The sequence below is a fragment of the Nannobrachium achirus genome (genome assembly GCF_963921795.1).
Source record: "Nannobrachium achirus genome assembly, chromosome: 1".
In the NCBI taxonomy this organism is placed as follows: Eukaryota; Metazoa; Chordata; class Actinopteri; order Myctophiformes; family Myctophidae; genus Nannobrachium; species Nannobrachium achirus.
Genome location: NC_137810.1, coordinates 80,108,499 through 80,133,132, shown reverse-complemented (window position 1 = coordinate 80,133,132; position 24,634 = coordinate 80,108,499). Strand labels below are relative to the sequence as shown.

The 24,634-nt window shown below is 40.3% G+C and overlaps 1 protein-coding gene across 1 annotated transcript in view; it reads right to left on the bottom strand.

The window, feature by feature from the left end:
• The window catches only part of ptprfa (protein tyrosine phosphatase receptor type Fa), a gene marked incomplete at its 5' end in the record, with an annotated part of 370,668 nt that overhangs the window by 144,086 nt on the left and 201,948 nt on the right, over positions 1–24,634 (bottom strand). Inside the window, one exon of the mRNA XM_080720119.1 lies at positions 7,134–7,300. Within this exon, the coding sequence (XP_080576245.1) occupies positions 7,134–7,300 (167 nt within the window). The remainder of the gene's footprint in view (positions 1–7,133; positions 7,301–24,634) is intronic.

The window sequence follows — 24,634 nt, the reverse complement described above, 5'->3', positions numbered from 1 at the left end:
GACGGCTAGTCAGTGATTTTTTTCTTTTTTTTTTTTTCATTTTCATTTTTGGATATTGGTTGTGGAGATTGACCCAACAGTTTTGAAGATATGGCTTATAGAATGATGCCATGCTGAAATACTACTTTTGAGATATTCAAGTTCTAAATACATTTCTAACCTGCAATGACCTGCATGATCTCTCACATTAATTAAAAAAAAGTCTTATTTACATGCAGAGTTAAGCTCTGGCGTTTAAGTGAAATGTAGCCTGATATTTATGAAATGCTTTTGTGGCTTTATCACATTTTAATGAAAAAAATAATAATAATAATTTCAGCTGTGGTCTAAAGTAGTGGCTTCCGAAATGACTGCCCCTGTGTCACACTCAGTCACATATTTAAATCGATCTGAGTCAGTTAAAACGGCTCTATGGGTGTTGACATCCATCCTCCATGCTGACAGTGAATGACTGAGTGACGGGCTGTGACAGAAGTCGAGATTCAAAGCTTGACATACGTAGAACGAGTGTTCGTATTGGCAACAATTATTTTTACCCCTTTTTTTGCCCCAATTTAGTCGTTATACCAATTGATCCCTCCCCACACACATTTCTGTGTTGTCACTGCTACTACTGACTCACCTGCCAGTGAGGACGTAGAGCCTTTGTCCTACTCCTCCCTGCTGACAGGTGCCGCCCCAGCCAGTAGGAATACATGCAATGACCAGTATCACCCTCCCGGTCCGGCTTCCCTCCCCCGAACAAAGACCAATTGTGTTTGCACACCTGACATAGCCGGTTGCAACACAGGGGATTCAAACCCACAACCTTCCATGGTGGTGGGCAGGGACTTTACCACTGCGCCACCCGAGCACCGTCACCAATCTTTCTAGTTCCACTGAGAATTATCTAAAAGATTAAAAAATGTCACCCAATATCCCACAATAAAGTGCAACTCCCCCACTTTCACCACAAGTTAACCAGGGGTTTCTGCTATGTTTGGTTATTTCTCTATTTAGTTCATAATATATTTTTTTACCCAGAGCAGCCACTTGAGAACAAATTCTTCAGATAATTGATCTTTTGTGAATGAAACTCTTTCAAGTATTTCTGTGTTGAACCTTTTATTTATGGCTTCTGTGACATCATACATGTATAAAGTACAAATCAAAATATATAAAAAAATAACAGACATGAAGTGTATATTACTTCAGTTGCAGGCTGCCATTTTCAAAACACACACGCGCACACAGAAGTGAAGCAAAGTTACCACGCTGTGTTTGTGTGCTAAACATATCGAAACACCATGCGAATACAGTATATCTGACTCAAACACTCACCAAAGGAGCATGGATTATGACTCTCGTCGGCCACAAAGCCATATTGATGGAAGAGTAAGCCATCTGTCTGCACTGGACTAGCAATGCATCAAAGCATGGTCAGTTCACGGATTCCTCCTCCATGGACAACGACATTGACGGATGGATTATCCACCGGATATATATTTTTCTCATCTGTTGATTTCCCTGCCAAGGTAAGAACCATAGCACCCACGATTCCATGCTGTGTCCATTACTGTTGTGTCCACTTGCACTGTGTGTGTGTGTGTGTGTGTGTGTGTGTGTGTGTGTGTGTGTGTGTGTGTGTGTGTGTGTGTGTGTGTGTGTGTGTGTGTGTGTGTGTGTGTGTGTCTGTTTCTCTCTCTCTCTCTCTCTCTCTCTCTCTCTCTCTCTCTCCCTCACTCACTCTCTCACTGTGGATAGGCCCCCACCTTGCTGGGAAAGGAGCGCTTGTCTTTTACTTTGTTTTAGGGAAATGGTCACATGGTTGGTGGTGTGAAGAATTTAGCTTTTGTGATAGATCTCACTTTTGGTGTGGATTTTTGGCTTTCTCTCAGTCAAGTCCCAAACTCAGTCACAGGTTGGGGAAGAGTGTCAACTAGTGTTACCACTGTGAAAGTGCTTCTGTCATCCATCTATGTCCCTGGCACAGAGACCTGATTAATCGTCAAACTACATCTACATCTGGAGCAGTAAATGAGTTAAGTAAACCCTACATTTTGAAACCAATACTTTTGTACTTTTACTCAAGTACATTTTGAATTCCGGACTTTTATTGATACTTTTATTTAAGGACAACTTTGTTTTTTACAACAAGGCTTCATATAAAACGTATTAGTAAAGCCAAGCAGGACCTTGGCGAGTTAGGGCCTGGGTTTGATGACTGGGGATCTCTATATATGGGCATAAGGGGTAATCTAACAGGGCATCATCTGGGAATGCCCATACTGTATATGGACATTTTATTTATTTTATCCTTTATTGCGACCGAAGGTCGCATTATACCCTGAAAAACCTTGTTGCTTTCTGTCCGGCTGTACAGGAAGTGATGTCAGTGTGATGTCAGATGTTTTTCAGTACAGGAAGTGATGTCACGTGACATCACTTTTATGCCCATATATGAGTCATTCTCTACCACATCACTGTGACTCACTGTCACTCTGTGCCACATCACTGCTCTGAAGTTGATTGCATGGCAAAGCTAAAGTTGATCACAGTGATGTCGTACAGAATGACTCATATATGGGCATAAAAGGGATGTCACGTGACATTGTACAGAAAATGGAGGCCGAAAAGGAGAATGTTAGGGTACCCCCCTATGCCCATATATGGAGATCCACAGGTATCAAACCAAGGCCCTACGTTTTATGCCCATATATGGAGATTCCTATATTGTCAATATTAAGAACATTTTAAGGCAGACTCGATACGTTCATGACGAACCCGGAAATCCTTGTGTGTGTTGTTGTGGCCCTGCTTACGTATGATGATTATGTGGGCATCACGTGGAGTCCGAGGTAGTGCGTCAACAAAGCTATGCAAGTCCTGCTCGAAGGCAATGACGTGGTTTTGGTATCCGTACTGGCCCCCGCAACGCAGACGAGACGCTTACATGCAGGGCAAATACCGTGGCTGGTTCAGAAAGGGATATCCATGTATGGGCATAACATATATTGTATGTATATGGATACATATTATTATTAACTCGATGCGTGCCAAGGGCCACAAGAGGGCGCCAAAGTGCCAGAGATAGTCCCATTGACCACCGGTCTAACATACAGGGAGCCACGTAGCAGTGACGCGCCTGTCCACGTTGGTGCATGTGATCAATGTGACCCGGATGAAGAGAGCAACAATGTTGCTATAGGCTATCATTCATTTTAGAAGATCGATTTTCGGCGATTTAGCCGTAAATAAAACTTTGTCGCTGCCCTGGGAACACAGTTCAGAGAATAAGGTCTCTAAAGATGTGAGTTTGTATTGGAGTCGGCGGCGCGGTGCGGCGGCGTTACCCGATTACGGGCCGATGCAAACAGAATCGCGGCCTGGGGCCTGGATGGAAAATTAGACCGGGGCTTCGTTGAGGCCTCCGATTAATTTATTAATTTTATTAAAAAACCCGGACTAGATCGAGATCGGCACCCCGGAATACGTCGCGCTGCCGACCGTATAGATACGTTTTTTGGGGGGGCTCTAAACTTTATTCTAAACCAAAAAAAAACATTGTATTGTATTGAAAAAATCCTGAACTAGTCCGGGATAGGCACAAGAAGGGTTAATAAAGGATAACATAAAATAAAAAGTCCATATATGGTCATTCCCAGAAAAAGAAAACAACCTTTTATGCCCATACATGGAGATTTCTGATGTAATAAATTCCAGGCCGAAAATTAGAATGTTAGGGTACCCCCTTATGCCCATATATGGAGATCCACAGGCATCAAACCAAGGCCCTAACTCACCAAGGCCCTGCTTGGCATTACTTACGTACGTTTTAGGCCCATATATGGAGATTCCTATATTGTCAATAGTAAGGACATTATTAAGGATATTATGTTATCAATATTAAGGACATGGTAACAGGTAATGTCCATATATGGGCATGTTTTGACACACCATAACTATCATGGGGTCTCCATACATGAGTAACTGGTCCCATATACATCACTGGCCAGATGGCCCAGAATTGGCCATCTGGCACTTTCACAGTGTCACCACAGTGACTTGTCACCCTGAGGTCGCATGTCACCCTGAGGTGTCTTACTAGTATATCCATATACATATGTGTCCCAATTTGGCTGGTAGCCAGTCATCTCGGGAAGTGTCATTATTCCCTACAGCCAATATGATGTTTTTTTTTTGTTTTTTTCTCTCTAAAAAGATAATGCCACAACAGCATCTCATAATATCTAGGCTACATTTCACTAAGACTTTTTTAAATTAATGTGAGAGATCGGGACAATTCTGTTGGTCCTCCCAGCCATGTAGCTACAATGCATTGTTTATGTTTAATCAAGCCTCAGTTTGTCAGCCCTTTGTAGTCAAATGCGATAAAAGACTCCATTACCTAGCGTTGCAAACCACATTATTTATCCCGTTAATGTAGTGCCACGTATGTTCCAAATGAACCACGTTAAGTTGTTATAATGATTTAATCTATTATTTATTTATTTCTTTATTATTGCGCTGTTTCTGGCGCTTTTCTTCTTCTCGAGTTTGGAAAAAAAGGATCCGTTCTGTTTCCTGCCTGAGCCGGATGCGAGGAGTCCTTTGTTGTCACTGCTTAGCAATAGCATTGACTCAGTGTCATGATCGTAAACTGTCTAGTTTTAACGTTCAGAGCGTTTTCTTTTTGGACAATAAAAACATTGACAGCCAGGGGAAAAAAATCCATGAAGGACACGGAATGCAATCGTTCACTCGCCGTTGGAAAATTGACTTATTAGACTATTCTGGATGAGTGGCTAACGGCTAACACTAACGTTAGCTAGCGCTAGCTGCAGGCTAACGCAGGCATGGTATACACAATTACACATGGAATAAAATGGCGACCCAACTCTATTGTTGCTCTTCTACAAGCTCACAACGCGAGGAGGTTAAGTATGTCAGAACCGTCAGATTATCCTTCTGACTGAAGTTACACAAACACTGATTATGTTACATTTAGCACAGTTAGCCCGACCAATTTAGATAGGGCACGAGTTACGGTGTTGCGCACGTAATAAATTCACTTCAACCTGGTGTTGAGCAGTTAAACCTATTTGCTACGTACGTCTACAAAAACGTTCATATTTCAAAGATAAAGTGCTTACTGAAGTCTCACAGATGTCACAGTATGGTACGCTCAAGCAAAATTACCCGTATCTTTCGTATTGTTTAATAAACAGCATTTTAATCCGATCAGACGCCATTTTCTGTTGTTTTTCAGCCATGCGACCCCATCGGTTGCGAGGTGTACTGCACTTAGATACATTAATACCTTTTTAAGGAAACGACGACCGATCGGATTAAAATGCTCCTCGTTAAATAATACGATCATTACGGGACATTCTGCTGGAGCGTACCCTATGGTGACATCCGTGAGCCTTCACTAAGCAATTTATCTTTGTAATCTGACCGTTTGTGTAGACGTACGTAGCAAATTGGTTAAACTGCTCAACAGCAGATTGTGTTGAATTCACGGTTGGCGCAGCGTAGCGTCTTTACATTTAGCCCAATAATGCTATATAGGAAGAATCTTATTTACCTAAGTAAAAGTATATGCCCACTGCAATTTAGATATACTCTGTTACAAGTAGAAGTCCGGTATTAAATAAACATATGTTTTTTAATACTACAATAACAGCTGAAGTGGTTAATGTATGTTTTGGACTATTAAAATCAAAATCTACAAAGCAATAACTAAAGTTTAAAACATACATGAACCACTTTAGCCCTATATGTTATACCAAGGCTATTTGAAAATAGCCGATCTACAAGCTCACAACGCATTGCGGTGCGACGCGTTGTGAGCTTGTAGATCTGCTATTTTCAAACATTTTGTACTTTTACTTTTGGTACTTTAAGTACATTTGGATACCAATACTTTTGTACTTTTACTCAAGTACATTTTTAATTCTGGACTTTTACTTGTAACAGAGTGATTCTACATTGCAGAATTGATACTTTTACTTAATTATAAAATGTAGGTACTTTTTCCACCACTGTGTAAACGTTTGTGTTCTCATGCCAATAAAGCTTCTTTGAATTGAAGATTGAATTGAAGATTGCTCCCCATGTGGCGGAGTCAGGTCATTGCAGGTTAGAAATTTATTTAAAACTTGAATATCTCAAAAGTACTATTTCAGCATGGCATCATTCTATAAGCCATATCTTCAAAACTGTTGGGTCAATCTCCACAACCAATATATCATTTTGTAGCTATGATCCCCAGCTTTCAAATGAAATGAAAACATGAAAATGAAAAAAAACAAAACAATGACTAGCCGCCCGCTGTGCTGGGACACATATATGTACTTATGTGTCTCTGGGCAACAAATTTTCCCCCTTGGGATAATAAAGGTATCTATCTATCTATTTAATATTAACGTTTTTGCCCTGGGATTGATTCAATCAGATACATCCATATATGGGCATACAAGGGATTTTGTTTCTGGGAATGATCATACATGGACTTTTTATTTTATTTTATCCTTTATTAATAGTAATATGTATCCATATACATAGACTATATGTTATGCCAATACATGGAGATCCCTATCTGAACCAGCCACACAGATATGGGCCATGCCTTTGCCATCTGGCCAGTGATATATATCAATGACATCAGGGATCTTCATATATGGGCGTACACGGTATACCCATATATGGACTGTCACAGTGACAGTATGAATATCCAGGGTTTGATCTTTGATGAGGTGATGTCACGTGACATCACTTCCTGTACAGAAGGAAGGACGGAAGGACAAGCTACGACATTTCTCATGTTATACTGCGACCTCAATAAGCCCACTCCCAAGATGCTCCGCAATCTTTCATGGGCAGATGTGACTTATGGGGGCTAGTAGTGTTACTGTAAATAGTAATAAAGAAATTGTCGGCTTATTTTGTCTAAAAAGACATTTAGCCACTTGTATGCATGCCCCCAAACCCCTGAAATCAAAATCGCAAAAATAACCAAAACAATAGAAAGCAGTAAATTGAAACATTTTAACACTCATATTTTCTTTTTTCTAATTACAATCTAAAATATGAACCGTTGTCCTACCAAATGTGAGTACTGGTACTTTTTTTTCCACCACTGGTCCACTCACCTCTTAAAGAGCAGGATGGAGATAACACTGATGATGATGAGGACCACGGCCAGGACAGGACCCATCACCCACAGCATCTCAGGCTCCTCTGCGTGTCGGGACACGGTGCCGCTGTGTAGCTTCACCACGATGGGGTCCGAGTATGGGCTGGCTGCAAACGTACGCTGCTGCAAGAGGGCCAACACAAGGGATAAAACAGTACAATCGTCACCATGTCCATAATGCGTGGGATTGAGTGTTGGAATTGAAGCTTGTTTCCAGGTTCTCTTACATGCATGCTATTCCTCTCATTTAAAGGTCCTACGCCATACATTCCAAATTGTTTCAATTTCTACTGTTTTTTATTCTTCCCAGTGTCCTTACCTACCCCAAGTGGGCGTGTCAGAACGTTTCTCTCCTGAAAAGCAGAACCAATCTACGTATGAGTGGGCTCTTTTCCATAGTACCGCCCCCTTCACTTCAGTCTCCTATCTTTGGCCAATAGCCAACGATAGCCTGACACGTTGATGGCGCAAACCGGAACAAAAACAGCTTAAAAACAGCAATAATGAATGTGTATGGGGAAAGGGGCTGGGTGTAAACTCGATGCGGAAGCGGCTTATCTTTGGAGTAGGATCGTCACGAGTGGACAGGGATTATTTTCCAATTCCAGGACACCCGTGTGCATCTCCCATGAGCAGATTGGAGTGACGATTGTTCAAAGGTTAGTGGAAATCTCTCGCGTGGCAGGGAACGGCATATGTCAAACGGCATAAGTCGAAAAACAATGTTGGCAGTCAATGTCACTATTTAACCTTCTGCAGAGCCGTGCTGGTTGCAGTCAAATTTACTCCAGAAATGAGCGAGGTTTATTTTATTATTTTTAGTTTATTATCTTAAATGTTTTCATAAACATGTTGTGTTTATACAGTATATATATATATGTGTGTGTGTGTGTGTGTGTTACAGTATGTTTGAAGAACCAGTAGGATTGAAAAAGGAGCGCTAGTTTTCTAGTCCAGCCCCACCCACTAGTCCCTTTGAGTGGCATAGCCCACCATTATTGCTGAGTTTCATAAAAAGCGACTGCACGGTCAAGCCAGGACAGAAAAAGTAGCGTAATAATCAGAGTTGGGATCCGTTACTCAAAAAAGTAGTGCACTACATATTACATATTACCTTTGAAAAAAGTAGTGCCTTACACTACTTCATTACTCCCTGGAGAAAGTAACTAGTTACACTACTCGTTACACTACTTTTGCGTTACTCCATAAAAAAAGTCTGAGATGCATTGCCAACATATATTAGACGTATTAATATTTATTAGATATAATAATATCTAATACAATACATTATATTGTTCAATGAAGTGAGTCCCAGGGCTCACTGGTGGTCATTTGAATGAGTTTAATTATAATAATAATAAAAACAATAAATACAAATTATAATGTAATTATTTCGGAGCCTCTGGTGCCTTGTTGTAATTTAGGACTCCCATTGTGCAGCAAAAAAAACAGCTGCCATACATTCATGAGTTTATTCATTTTTCCACCTGACATTATATAGCCTATATATGGTTCTGTATCCGTTTGTCAATTGTCAGTAAGTTTAAGCAGATTTCATTTCATTTGGCTCCTATGGATTTTACAGGCCAGGGGTGGACAGCTTAGCACCCTCGTTTTGGCCAGGGAGCACCCCCACCTCTCAGTAATTCCCGAAATTTACATTATAATACAGTAGATCAGCATTGGCTGGCCACAACCGGTTTGGCACACACTCCCATTGGTATGCAAATTTAGCCTTTTGTTTTCACCTGGCCGATTTGAGATGGGTAGTCTATCCTTCACTTAAAACATAGCACCCTCAGCCATTGTGGGCTGCCGCCGGCCCTGACCTAACCTGGCGCGCAGCACAGCATAGCAGCTGGGGAGAATGATCAACGAGGCGATTGATTTACTGTGTAGGCCTACAGCTCAAATAGTTCAAACAGTATCAAACTGATTTATAGGCTATAGCCCATATAGCTGCTGAAACTTCATGCTTAAAAAAGCGATATCACCGATGGTTTTTGCATAAGGATTATATTTATTCCGTCATCACAAGGACATCATGTCAGAGTGAGTTCACTTGTCAGAGTTCTCTCTTTCTCTCTCTCTCTATCTCTCTCAGCCTACATGGATTAGTAGGCTAATTCATTCCTTTGGCTTGCTTATTTCGGGGTTTTGGGTTATTGTATCACATGTAGGATATTAATCTTGTTAAAGCAACTGTCGGGTTTGCGCACCGTATATGCGCTGCCTGCCACGTGCGACTTTTTTTCCCTCTTCTCTCTCTCTCTCTTCTCTCTCTCTTCCTAAAAGTAATTCATTTCTTTGCTTGATATTATAATAAATCTCCTTGGTTGGGGGTTTTGTTGTATTTAGTCTTTTTATTAATCTATAAGTGTGACTGTTATCAAATGTCGGGTGCCTGCTACTGTTGATTGCAGGCAAGTCACCGTGACCTGCTGCTGCACTGACTCGCTTGTGTTTGATTACCTTTTCTCTGGTTAGTTATTTTAGTGAAATGACAGTTCCAATGTTCTAAAAGACAAGTGGTGATGATGTTTACAATCGGTTCCTGCTGAAGGCAGAGGCAGGAACTGCAGGCACGAAAGTAGCGAGTAGCGAGTAACGTGACCAGGCAGTATTTGTAGTGTTATTACTATTTCGGAGGAGTAGTACCGTTACACTACTCGTTACCGAAAAAAGTAGTATTATTACAGTAACGCGTTACATTGTAACGCGTTACACCCAACTCTGGTAATAATAATAGAAACACCAATCTCAATAGTGGCTTACAAGCCCGGGCTAGGCCACTAATAACTGCAATTCTGGTGACTGTGTCAGTTTGACATGAGTGTCAGGGGGAGACACTTAAGATTCTATCAAATAATAACTTTTATTTAATTGGAAAAAGTTACACAGTATGACTTTACGCAAATATTTAACTCCAGGGGAAGTTGCTTTGTTAATTCCTTGCTCGTTTATTAATTGGTTGTTAAGCTGTAAATTGTCTTGGCACGGATGCAGTCTGCAAGTGCTGAGCATCTCTGCCTGTACCAATCAATTAGAAAGCTAATTAAAACGTCAATTGTACTACACTGTTGAATTTCATTCTCGTCTTTAAATGCTTTCGAAAATAGTTCTGCATTCCAAGCAGCTGGATACACGTAGCGTTGGAAAGTAATAAAGTAAGTACATTCTCTCAAGTACTATACTTAAAGGGATATTTCAATTTAAAAAAAGTCATTTTATCGTCTAATCAGGCTTTTATGAACACCCTGAACAGTTTTTAATTTGCTTGATTCAATATTTAGATATTTGATGTAAATGTTACCAGGCCCTCCAGGCCCAGGGCCTCTCCCCACACATACCCATTGTAACTTCAAACTTAATTTTAACCATGATAGATTCATTAAAAACACACATTATTTGTTTTTCTGGTGACTCATACTACCCTCCTAATATGTGAGCAAGCAGTGTTCTTTTCATTTATTTTTAATAAATCTTTTTTGTATTAAATATTTTTCCACTTTCCAAAATAATTATTAAAAATAAATGAAGAAAGTTATCGAAAAAACACGGCCTGCTCACATATTAGGAGGGTAATATGAGTCACTAGAAAAAAATAATGGGTGTTTTTAATGAATCTATCATGGTTAAAATTAAGTTTGAAGTTACAATGGGTGTGTGTGTGGAGAAAAGCCCATAAGCTGTTTCCCTGTTGAAAGTGGAATATCCCTTTAAAGGTGATACACCATGACATTTCACTTTTCCTATTTTAAAACCTTTTTTTGGGGTCCCACTAGCACCTTCTATCCTCACAAAGTCCCATTTCTGACGGTTGTGTCTTTCTCTGGTTTTGAGAAGGCTATGGTTAAAAGTATCCCACAGGTTCTCAAAACAGGCTATCCAGATTTGCTGCCGATTGTGACGTCATCTGCCAATTGTGACGTCATCATAAATAAATAAAAATTCAAAAAAGATTTTGGGGGGCTGGCGCAGTTCAGGCAAAAGGTGGTACTGCAGCTGAAATGCTCTGAGAGCCATTCAAAAATGAGAGAGGCTCTCTATTCAGGAGTGGTAATTTAGCCTCAAACCTTTTGAAAATCGTTTTTGGGACATAAACAATATATAGATAAATACTTTTTAAATGCATGGTATATCTATCACCTTTAAGTACAATTATTTGGTCCTTTTCTATGCTTCTAAAAGGCAAATATTGTACTGTGTTTCTTCCCTACAATTATTTCCACACTTGATCAGTTAGGCCTACTAGTGACTTCACAAGATTTTGATTATTAATAGAAATCATTACATTAAGTGATTATAATGATGATGTAGGCCTATTATTATAGGTTAAATATAAAGTCACTCGCTGTGTGGAACGCTGTGACCTTGTAGATCTGCCGCTTTGGAAAACCTGGGAAATGCACATTTTTTTTCATAATGAGCAGTTTTACTTTTGGCAAATTTAAGCACAAGTTCTGAATACAAGACGTTTTACTTGTAACAGAGTCCTAGGTCTTGCAGCACTGGCTAGCTGTCGCCGTTAGTCTGGGATCGGTAGCATTTCGGGTTTCTGATCCGGTCGGGAGTGGAAACATGTCATGTTGTCATTAGACGGACTACACTTTGGCCGGAACTACCAAACCGGAATCAGTTTTAACCCCAAATAATTTCCGCGCTCAAGGGCATAATTTTAGGGCCTACCCAATAAACCCCTTGATGTGGCATAGCTTTGCTTATTTTTGAAAAGTTTGTTTTGTATATCCATCTTTTAGTCCAACTCGTAGCGACTGGCAAGACTGCACTTCTCAAGCATTTAAAATAGGGATTGGGGAAACAAACAGGAGCGACCAAAATAAAGCGACACCGCTTCTTCTGCCTGTTTCCAGTTTAGGCCACACTTAGACCAGATCACACGCCTGTTTAAAATGAATACCAGGCTTTCCTCCGAGGTGGTATATTCGCGTCACCAGGCTTTCTCGGGGGAAAGCCTGGTTTTCGTTTACAATGGGCCGTTGATCCGTTCTAGGCGGAAACCACAAGCAGAATAAGCGGCGTTGCTTTGTTTTGTTTCCCCCCGTTTGTTTCCCCAATCCCTATTAAAATGGTCGAGTAGCCTAGTGTAGTCTTGCCAGTCACTACGAGTTGGATGCATACACCAAACAAATATTCCAAAAGCAAAACTACGCCACATCAAGGTGTTTGATCAGGTAGTCCCTAAAAGTATGTCCTTGAGTGCAGGGGAATATTTTGGGTTAAAACCGAATCCGGTTTGATAGTTCCGGCCATGACGTAAAGTGGTTTCCGCTCCCGACCAGATCAAACCCCGAAAAGTGAAGGGACCCTAGGCCAGGGTTTTGTTTTTTTGTTTTTTTTTTTAATCCGAGGCACCTCTACATTATAATTTTCACTACCAGCACCTTATATTTATAGCATATAGTCATTGTCGGGTGGAAACCTTGTGTCCAAAACTGTTCGTTTTGTATTTATCATCTATAAAAAGTACTAAACTAGTGAAAACAGCACATCTACAAGCACACAAAGCCTCACATCGCGAGGCGTTGTGTGCTTGTAGATTGGCTGTTTTCACTAGTTTTGTGCGACAGTCTTGTATGATGAAGCAGGGCTTTGCTTTACCAAAAGACGTACACATTTGAAACTTGGAGATACAAGGTTTCTGCCAGACAGTGACAATATTTTAGTGATTATGTTGCGAGGAAAACGTTGAGATAATAGCCATTTTGGTTAGAACTGACTGAAAATAACGTTGTACTTCAAGTTTAAAATGATACTAAATATTTTTTCAAGTGTCCAAATAAATTCCAAATATTATCAAATTATCTCGCGGCACCCCTGGACTGCTGTCACGGCACCCCAGGGTGCCCCATCACCCACTTTGAAATCCCCTGCCCTAGGCTACCGAGGTGGAAAGTCTGGTGACACAATGTTTGTTGCCGTAGATGGCAGGCAGAGATATCAGGCTCTTTTCTGCAGCTTGTTTTCTGTCAGATATAATCGCTCCCAATCGACCCACTATCATCCCTGAGAGAAGATCCAATTATCCCTCTGAATAGCCATCCACCGCTTCTGTCTAAGAGCCCATGACAGCTGCCTTGTTTGCAGACTGAATCCTGTTAGCCGGGGAGCCACAGGCCCAAAAGCTCAAAGAATAGGGTTTTACCTGTGACGTCATGACATACTTTTTATTTATGTATTTTCTATTAATTTGGTCATTAAGGTACACAGAATGAGAGGCCTGCTCTGCCGGAAACTCTGCGAAAAAAAGTTATGGCCATTTGTATATTCACTCCATCGACTTCAATATACAGGAAAGAAACACAGCAAAAAAAAATATGCTTTAAGTAGCATGTGAGGGGTCAAACTAGGGGTTCTTGATGATTCTGAATCAATTGCAAGCATTTGTTTTGCATGAAAAACATTCCTTGGGCTCGGAAACGGACCAAAGTAACGGTGAAAAGTGATGACTCATCACTTTTCACAGGTTTGAGAGGCTGAAATCTAGCCCAAGGAATGTTTTTCATGCAAAACAAATGCTTGCAATGGATTCAGAATCATGAAGAACCCTTAGTTTGACCCCTCACATGCTACTTTTTTTTGTGTGTTTTTTTCCAGTGTAGTGAAGTCAATGGGAAACCTTTTTTGCAGTGTTTCCGGCAGAGCAGGCCTCTCATTCTGTGTACCTTATTGACCAAATTAATAGGAAAAACTAAAATTTGGAGTATGTCATCCCAGATAACAAAATATGGTTGAATCAATGTTCAAAAATGGTTCACGGGAAGTATTGATTCTACGTTTAGAACTAACATTTAAATTATACAGAAATAGCAATGTGATAAAATGTTGAGTCAACGTTTGGTTTTCAACCATAACTGACACTATTTCAACGTTCATCTAAATGATAATCTACATTCACATTTTGGTTGATTTCATATTGAATCAACGTTGGGATTCAATGTTGATTCAACAATCATCTAAATGAGAATCTACATTCACATTTTGGTTGATTTCATATTGAATCAACGTTGGGATTCAATGTTGATTCAACCATCATCTAAATGAGAATCTACATGCACATTTCAGTTGATTTTATATTGAAACAATGTTAGGAATCAATATTGATTCAACCATCATCTAAATTGGAATTAATATATACATTTTATATTAATAAAAAAAACTATATTCTAGGGTTAGTCCACTAGAATAAAAGTTATTCTTTACAAGAGTTTCTGCTGATGTCTTACAACTTACTTAGATGGATTAACTTACTTAGATGGATTAACTTACTTACATGAAATGAAAAACTTAGACAGAAAACTTGTTTTTAATATCCCAAATTTTATTAGAACCAATCAAAATATTCTCCCAAAGAATTTAAAACTACGATTCTTCAAACAGTATGCTGTACGTAAAAATGTAATTAAACTGACAAAATGCAGTATTGTAACATGCTTAAACACTTGACTAAAACATACAGTAATACCACCAAGTTCTTTGTAACAGAATTCACTCTTTTCCTATTATTTTAGGATACTCAAAGTGAACAAATGCAGTGGATCGAAAAGAAAAAAAAAGTATTTATCTTAACCACTTGAACTCCATATGTTTGGTCCCTTAGGGCTCCATACTAGAGTACTTTCTGTCTTTTATTATTGTGGGGAAAGCTTTTTTGCTGAAAATAGTCACTTGACAAGCTTACGTGTAGCAGTGCGACAGCAAAAGCCTTCCCAACAAAAAGGGATGGGGTTCAAGTGGTTAAAAAAATCTAGATGACAATCTTTCTAAAAATCACACCCGTGTGAACTGAGCGGTGGTCGTGGAGGCTGCGCAACAGCAAAACAAAAATCTTCTATCCATCATCCATCATCCATCCATCCATGCATCCATCCATCTATGCAACCATCCATCCATCATGCATCCATCCATCCATCCATCCATCCATCCATCCATCCTGAGTGACCCATCCAACCCCCCCCATCCCCCCGTGTGTATGTGTGTGTGTGTGTGTGTGCGTGGCCTGAAAACAGCGCCCCTCCCTTAACATGTGTGGTCAGAAAAGGTACTGTAGGCTACATACGGACACACATAGACGGACACATACCCACACACACGGCCACGTATAGGAGCGTTGTGACCACCGCTCAAAAATGAGATTAAATAGGTGCCTGAATCTAGATTTCGATTTTTTCCCGATAATTGTGCAGCCCTAAAATGAACATTTTACTCGTGGACCCAAATAACATCAGCATGAAGCAGTAAACACTTAACTCTTGACTGTAAGAACATTAAATCAAGAAGCTGTAAACATTTTACTCATCAGTCCAATAGAGAACAATATTATCCATAAGGATGTAGACACACTGGGGGTACACTAGGTTTGACTTGCGTTGGTTGGAGCTGCGTCCGTGGCACTTGCATTCCTTGGGATACCTCCTTTGCGGTCATGAGCAAAACGGAGCCAATTCTTCACAGTATCACCGAATGTCTTCTGGGTCAGTGTGTGGTCAAACTGTCTAGCAGCAACTGAAAGACAAGATTACACAAAAAAAAGGAAAGAGTGAGGAAGAGAGTGGGTATCCCATTATCAGTTCTTGTCTTATAAGAAAAACCAATCGGTCAGTACAATAACTAACAGTAAGCGGCTACAGTCTACTCTATAAGCTATAAGACTGGACTTGAAATTGCAAACGGCAAACCTGGCTCCATCCAAGTATGTCTAAATGTGTTTATATTGATAGCTTGCGCAATTACCATCACCTGATTCCTGCCTCACCATTGTTGTAAGATTTAAATGTTGTCATTTCATGCTTTATTCCTCAGAGAGGAGACATGCAATACATTATAGGATTAATACTGTATTAAAACTAATAATTACGTTCTGGATCACTATCAGTGACACTTCACACTACACCTAAGCTATTAAAAGGGGAAGACCACCCACTTTCGGGCAGCCAAATCCAGGCTGAATCAAGCCTGAATCAAATTTGCGCCCCATCCAGAGTGGAATCAGATGTGTTTAAATCAGTCTAAATGCAGACATCTGATTTTGAAATCTGTGAAACCCTTCCAGAGGTGGTTTCTAAATATGTGTCTCACTCTCAACTCATTAACCGTATCTATCCACCCAAATCACATATTAAACTGTCCAAAACTTCATTTGTAACACAACCCGAGCACTACTGATGTCATTATACGGCACAAGAATAACATGATTTATGAAATTGTAACATTCAACGAGTTTTACTCAAGAAATGGCGAGTAGCATTCAATGAAAATTGGACTAGAACTTTGGGGGATGCCTTGCAGGCATACATGACAAATGTACAGGATGGAACAAGCAAGGCAATAAGTGGGTTCACAATCGGGGAAACAAAAGTACAAAGAGAGAAAGTCAAGACGTCCATGTTGTCACCATGATATGTCACCACAGGCCAGCTTTGGGTTGACATTGGTAAAATCTGTCTGAGCCAAAAGATCAGATTAGAGAAAAAGTCTGCAGTCTAAATGGGGCCTAAGAAGTTTACATGGGAGATTACTCACCAAACATGCACTCTATCATCGTTGTGCCCTTGATTGCCTTCTTGCCACTGCACCGCTTATCTTGCTTCCCTGCCCAGTTGTACTGGCAGGCCAGGGCATTAGTCATAGCCGTTCCCAACATGCGCCTGATTAGGTCATCGGAACTGGTGCCTCCTACCACAGCCAGGTGAACAATCTATATCAAAGAGAAGACATTATAATAACTTATTGATTTATTTTTCAAAGCACTTATATTCCAGCAGCCCATAGTGTTTAATAAAGGTCATGCCAGTCACTGCATTTGATCCTGGTGTCCCAAATTTGGTCATGTCAATATGCAAATGTACATTTATTTTAAATAGCCGATCTACAAGCTAACTTTATTATTATTATTTGTGGTGGTTGGATAGCTAAAGAGCAATACAAATTTCATGCAATGCAGTTCAGTCTGTCAAATAAATTACCATCTTTTGGCGGACAGAGTTATCATTCTTCAGTAAGGACTCCGCCTCATTGAAGTCATCTTCACTGGTAATTGGTAGCTGTATCGGGAACTGATGGGTTGTGGCTGGTCCTCGACTAACAGCTGGAGCCCTCTCTGCCAACTCATTTTTTATGAACTGCACATCTCTGGACAGCTCCTTTACCACCACAAGTACTTCTGCAAGCATTGTAGTCATCTTCTGGATGGCAATGTCTTGAGGGGAAAAAAAAAAGAAAAAAAAAATATATATATATATATATATATATATATAAATCCTACTATGCTAAAAATGAAAATCTTCAAAGGACTCATGAGGAATTAGTCTGTAGAATACATTAATAATAATTCAACTATGTCTAATAAACTTGCCTTTCAGGAGATGCCTTCCGTCATCGCCTTGCATCTGTGTAGTTCCATCTGTAAAACAAAAACATTCATGCAACTTAAGCACTGCATACATTTTGAAACGTTATTCAGTGTGCGTGTGTGAAATTGACAAAAAATAAAACTTTTGGTTAGAATAGTAGCTATATATTCTGACAATCATTGTGACTGAGGCTTGGTTTGTTCAGTAACAAGCTAGATGTCTCCTACAGCTCTTTTACAAACTGCTAATATTCAATCAATCCAAGAGTGATCATCAAATAAGTGAGCCAAGATCATCAGAGTAGTGTTTTAACGTTTCCACACATAGATCAGAAAGGTCTACAAATGTTAGATGACCATATTCTTCCCTTACCATTGTAACCATGATTAGATGCTGACTGCATCGGCTCAAACTGTTGGTAGTTTCCCCTGAAGTCTAAAGGATGGAAAAACAAAGGCTGTAACATTTACACAAAAAGAGTCCCATTAGTCGACACCGTAGTTGAGACAATTCTTCCTGGGGTCCAGAAGTAGTGTGTAAGTAGGGGTGGGCGATACTGAAAAAAAAGCATTATCACGATATGCTTCATGCATTATAACGATACACGATATTATCACGATACTGTTTTAAGCGAGTTTTTAGGTTTATGATTATTAGACCCACACAGATTCTATAGATAATCTATTCATTTGTATGCTGCAGATAGAAAGATAGATAGCCTAATCTGTGATTTTTTTAATGATAACATTTTGATTTTTGATTAAACAATTAACATTTTTTACCTCAAAATATTTACTAGTTGGTGTGATGATGGTTCAGGTCATTCAAATGGGTCCCAGAAATGTTTTATGGGTTCCCTTAAAATGTTTTTTGAGTGTTGTGAGCTTGTAGATCGGCTATTTTCAAAACAATTTGGCGGGACCTCTCTGGGGTCTCGAACCACAGGTTGACAACAAACAACCCATGCCTTACCATTGAAACTTGAGGGAAAACAAATTACCTTATGACCAACCAAAGTCAGGATGTGTGTTATGATACAAGCTTTCTTTTTAGAGAATTACTCACTCATTATCATCCTAGCTTTTAGCTTTTCTACTAACAATAATGGCATGGTTTTATAACTAAGCCAATTATGTAATAGACGCAAAATAGACGCGATGATTTCACCGCGAGATGCGACGACACACGCATGCGTCAATGGTGAAAAAATAACAAACAAAGCTCTTTACAAATAGCGGCAAATAGCTACTTGTTTGTAGTTAATAAAAACAGAAGCATGGATTGACAAGGCGATCTAAATCATCTCATCAATACTGCCAGAACACACAGCTGTGGAGTGGAGAATCCAGCACACACAGCTCATCTTTGCTTTGAGATGGCTGATAGCGATAGCAGGAAGGATAAAGTAGTTTGCGTCCTGTTAGTTTAATGCATCCATTATTAAAAATGTGCTTCAAAGAATGCAGGACAAGCTGCATCACTGTTTTACAAAGTCCCGTGAAAGTGAAACTAAGTCGTGGACCACCAGTGTGCCGTGCTGCTCGGTGCTCCTGCACAATCACAACTCAGTCAGTGCTGTCTGCGTGCTGCCCGGGGGAGGGGCTGTGAAAGCAAGGTACAGATCCTCAAGCTATATGACACGTTGAGCCGCGACACGTTGTTAGCTTGTAGATCTGTTCTTTTTGGCGAATTACACCACTGTACTATAGAAGTATAAATTAAGCAATAGAGCGCCTGCGACTCATAGAACGTGCACTGCCTTGACTGTTTGTATCACAAGAGAAACGATATTCTGAAATGGCATATCGTGGCAAAGCTGTATCGTCGAGACGATAATTATCGCCATATCGCCCACCCCTATGTGTAAGTAAACTAGTGTGATTTAATTTGTTTGGAAAGACATTGCTTACTCTATATTGTAGTAGTAAATTAGTAATGAAATAACCTACCACTTTGTGCATGTTGTGGGGGACCAAGGGTGGTGTGGTACTGCATCCCGCTGTATCCTGATATGCCTGTACAAACAACATCCTTCGTTATATTTCTACTATAGTTTGGGAGTGGCAACATAATGATATTTTTGTCCTGTATCTCAGAGGATGTCTGAACACAAAATCTGAATTGTAAGTCATACTATTAATGTCAAACAGTAGATTCCTATTCATTGAGGAGTTTTGTGTCTCCATCTCACCAACTTTAGTGTAGTGAAAGAGTACGTATCATACCAGTGCTTGTTTGCTGTTGGGTCTGGCGATGTGGAGTCGGCCGATGTGGAGTCTGCAGCTGGTGGTATTGACCATCAGTGGTACCGCCACATCCTGACATGCCAGCTGAAAACACAGTAGTAAATGCACAAGGCAGTGAAGTTTTTAGCATGACACTATTGTAACCTCCCCTTTTAGGATGGCTAGACTGGGCTACAATCTACAATTAAGGCATTTAGCTGATGCTCTTAATCCAGAGCGACTTACAATAAGCCTACGGTAAACAAACAATACAATCTATTATGTAAAGACAGTGAGCAGGTGCTAAGGGCTATGGTGGAGTCTGAAGAGGTGAGTCTTCAGACCACGGCAGAAACGAGGGAGTGAGACTGCTGTTTAAATGCAACAGGAATGTTATTCCACAGTTTAGGGGCCAGGAGGGTGAATTGTCTGAATTGGGTTTTTAGTGAAGATTCTGCCAGCGTCCCTGTATTAGCTGATTCAAGTGGTCTGTTGGGGCCCTATGATGCAATCGCTGCAGTAGTTGTTCCCATGGTGATACATCTATGCAGCACGCTGTTCGTAACTGTTCAACAGGATGTGGAAAGGTAATGTCTGCTAGAGTATGATGGGCTGCGGCAGCAAGTAGGTTTATCTATTGAGCACTGATCCATTACCAGTTACTGGACTGGATCGCTGAAGCTGCGCTTGCTTAAAATCCATATTGTTTACTACAACCTTTTAAGATTAATTAACGTAAAATCTGAATTGTAAGTCATAATACTCTAAGTCAAAAATATTCGTTGAGAAGTTCTGTCGATTATCACCAACTTTAGTGTAGTGAAAGAGTACGTATCATACCAGTGCTTGTTTGCTGTTGGGTCTGGCGATGTGGAGTCTGCAGCTGGTGGTATTGACCATCAGTGGTACCGCCACATCCTGACAAGCCAGCTGAAAACACAGTAGTAAATGCACAAGGCAGTGAAGTTATTAGCATGACACTATTGTAACCTCCCCTTTTAGGATGGCTAGACTGGGCTACAATCTACAATTAAGGCATTTAGCTGATGCTCTTAATCCAGAGCGACTTACAATAAGCCTACGGTAAACAAACAATACAATCTATTATGTAAAGACAGTGAGCAGGTGCTAAGGGCTATGGTGGAGTCTGAAGAGGTGAGTCTTCAGACCACGGCAGAAACGAGGGAGTGAGACTGCTGTTTAAATGCAACAGGAATGTTATTCCACAGTTTAGGGGCCAGGAGGGTGAATTGTCTGAATTGGGTTTTTAGTGAAGATTCTGCCAGCGTCCCTGTATTAGCTGATTCAAGTGGTCTGTTGGGGCCCTATGATGCAATCGCTGCAGTAGTTGTTCCCATGGTGATACATCTATGCAGCACGCTGTTCGTAACTGTTCAACAGGATGTGGAAAGGTAATGTCTGCTAGAGTATGATGGGCTGCGGCAGCAAGTAGGTTTATCTATTGAGCACTGATCCATTACCAGTTACTGGACTGGATCGCTGAAGCTGCGCTTGCTTAAAATCCATATTGTTTACTACAACCTTTTAAGATTAATTAACGTAAAATCTGAATTGTAAGTCATAATACTCTAAGTCAAAAATATTCGTTGAGAAGTTCTGTCGATTATCACCAACTTTAGTGTAGTGAAAGAGTACGTATCATACCAGTGCTTGTTTGCTGTTGGGTCTGGCGATGTGGAGTCTGCAGCTGGTGGTATTGACCATCAGTGGTACCGCCACATCCTGACAAGCCAGCTGAAAACACAGTAGTAAATGCACAAGGCAGTGAAGTTATTAGCATGACACTATTGTAACCTCCCCTTTTAGGATGGCTAGACTGGGCTACAATCTACAATTAAGGCATTTAGCTGATGCTCTTAATCCAGAGCGACTTACAATAAGCCTACGGTAAACAAACAATACAATCTATTATGTAAAGACAGTGAGCAGGTGCTAAGGGCTATGGTGGAGTCTGAAGAGGTGAGTCTTCAGACCACGGCAGAAACGAGGGAGTGAGACTGCTGTTTAAATGCAACAGGAATGTTATTCCACAGTTTAGGGGCCAGGAGGGTGAATTGTCTGAATTGGGTTTTTAGTGAAGATTCTGCCAGCGTCCCTGTATTAGCTGATTCAAGTGGTCTGTTGGGGCCCTATGATGCAATCGCTGCAGTAGTTGTTCCCATGGTGATACATCTATGCAGCACGCTGTTCGTAACTGTTCAACAGGATGTGGAAAGGTAATGTCTGCTAGAGTATGATGGGCTGCGGCAGCAAGTAGGTTTATCTATTGAGCACTGATCCATTACCAGTTACTGGACTGGATCGCTGTAGCTGCGCTTGCTTAAAATCCATATTGTTTACTACAACCTTTTAAGATTAATTAACGTAAAATCTGAATTGTAAGTCATAATACTCTAAGTCAAAAATATTCGTTGAGAAGTTCTGTCGATTATCACCAACTTTAGTGTAGTGAAAGAGTACGTATCATACCAGTGCTTGTTTGCTGTTGGGTCTGGCGATGTGGAGTCTGCACCTGGTGGTATTGACCATCAGTGGTACCGCCACATCCTGACATCCCACCTGAAATACAGTAGGAAATGCACAAGGGAGTGAAGTTATTAGCATAACACTAACATCCAAAGTGAGTAAATGTATCATTTCCATTCAGCTGATGTACCTAGTTTGACATATTGATCTGTGCCAGGGATAAAATAATATGTAAGCCAAATGAGGCGTCCCAATTCTCACTTTCTAATGATGAAGATAATGTGATACAACACACGTGAGATGCAACAGAGACGTGTAAACATGCCAGAATATTGTTGTCTGACTCACCAACTTGCTCGGATGGAGAGTGCTGGTAGTTGCCAAACAGATCTAAAATGGGGCCATTGGACAACAAGTTGTGAGTCAAACATGGCACAGAGTGCTCCATCCAAAAGCATGATGTGCACATTTTATTACTGACATACCATTCCTTCCAAGTTGTGAGGGCTTTGGAGTTTTGCAGTGTGATGGTGTCATATCTGAAATGCATGCACATTATAATTTAGATGTATGATAATGCCAGCTAGCTCCTCACAAGAACAAACACCTGAAATCAGTTCACTTACTGTTGTTTGGATCAGGAGACAGCAAGCTATGCAAGTAGCCGAAGTTGCCATCCAATGAATCTAAAAAAGGTAAAAAAAAAAAAAGCCAGGGTGAGAATTGAAGCAATTTGTGTTCAAACAGTTTACCAGTTGATCCTTTAACATTAATAGCAATATACCATTCATTGTCTGTTCTGTGGGACGCACACCTTGAGCCTTGCTTGATTTAGGAGTCTCTCCTAAAACATAGTTTAGTTGGCATAATGTTATTCACAATGTATTTATTCTTGGCTAAAACTATAGGATAACTGCAACCAGGATTCCTATATTTCCAATTAAAAAAACACCACCTTCTAAAAACCTAGCTGTTTCTGAAAACTTACAAATTCGTATTAGAAATGATGTTGCCATATGTGTAGCAAATACTATTGAGAGACAGAGGTGGCATCCAGTGTGAAAAGTAAAACAATTTACTGGTGACAGTGCATTATATACCTGGATAACCCACTTCGGGTGGTTTGGCAAAACGGCTTTTTTTAACGCTGCTACTTGTTTGGCCATCAGAGTCTGAGTCCTCATACTGGGGATTCGGCCTAAAGAATACAATACACAGAAAAGTCATCTTATGTTATAAGCCACGTCTGAATACAGAGGACCACAATGGGAACAATCCTTTTTGTGTTATCCTTTCAGCATTACTTATAATTGTACTGCTGTATTTGTTAATCATCTGTGACCGATCGAAAATGAATCAAGCCAATGAGGCATTGTCAGCTGGCCTGTGTGGTTTGCTGAATCCAAGTAGTAGCATGAGCTGAATATGATTTGTGTAGTGATAGAAATAAGGACAGAGGTGGAGACTAATCCTAGACAGCTGTCCCTGTCAGCGCCACATTGAGTGTATCATCATACCTGGATTTTCTCTTCTCACGCAGATCTCCTTCATCCTCAGATTCCAGTGCACTGGTTGGACACAGTGTTTTGTTGTATTTGGTCTCCCTCCGCTTCACTTCGTCATATGAATCTGGAAAGAGCAGAGGGAAACAATTAAAAACACTTCAAGTGCCAAACACATTCAGGAACGAGTTAACTTCTACTCCCCGTAGTTTGCCAAGTCAAGTGGTTACTATGGTAACCAAAAGCCAGCGCAATACTGTGGCATCCCATTCTGCAAAAATGACTTATCTACAACCCCACAATGTGTCAATGTGATCTTGTGCAAGTATTCTGTATGTATGTGGTGCACTGATTACTCACCACAGGTAGTAAGGAGACGTACATCCTTATAGCATCTCCATTTGTTATCTGGTTTCATTCCACTTCGAAGGGCCTTAGTGAGGTTTACGTTCTTAGGGGGCCATAATACTGTCTTCTCTTTATCATTAAACCAGCTGTTTACAACTACAGCTGTCCCACCATCTGAGAACTGTACTAAAGACCACAGCACCACCTCATCCTCCATCTTGAACGGGCTAGGGCTGAAATGAGAAGAAGTACTCATATTCTCCTCCTTAAACGCATTTGCCCATACTGTCCTACAAAGCCCAAGATCAATTAATACAAACAATTAAACCGCTTAAAATAAAAAAGTGTTTCAATTGTCTGGCCAAATTATCTATGTATGTGATATTGCAATAATTGTGTTCATCCGCAAAATCATAAATACTGATCAGAACACTTAAACCCCATATGGTTGTGCCGAGTCCCTCCGGGCTCTATACTAGTGTATTTTATGTTTTGTGTTATTGTGGGGAAAGCGTTTGCAGA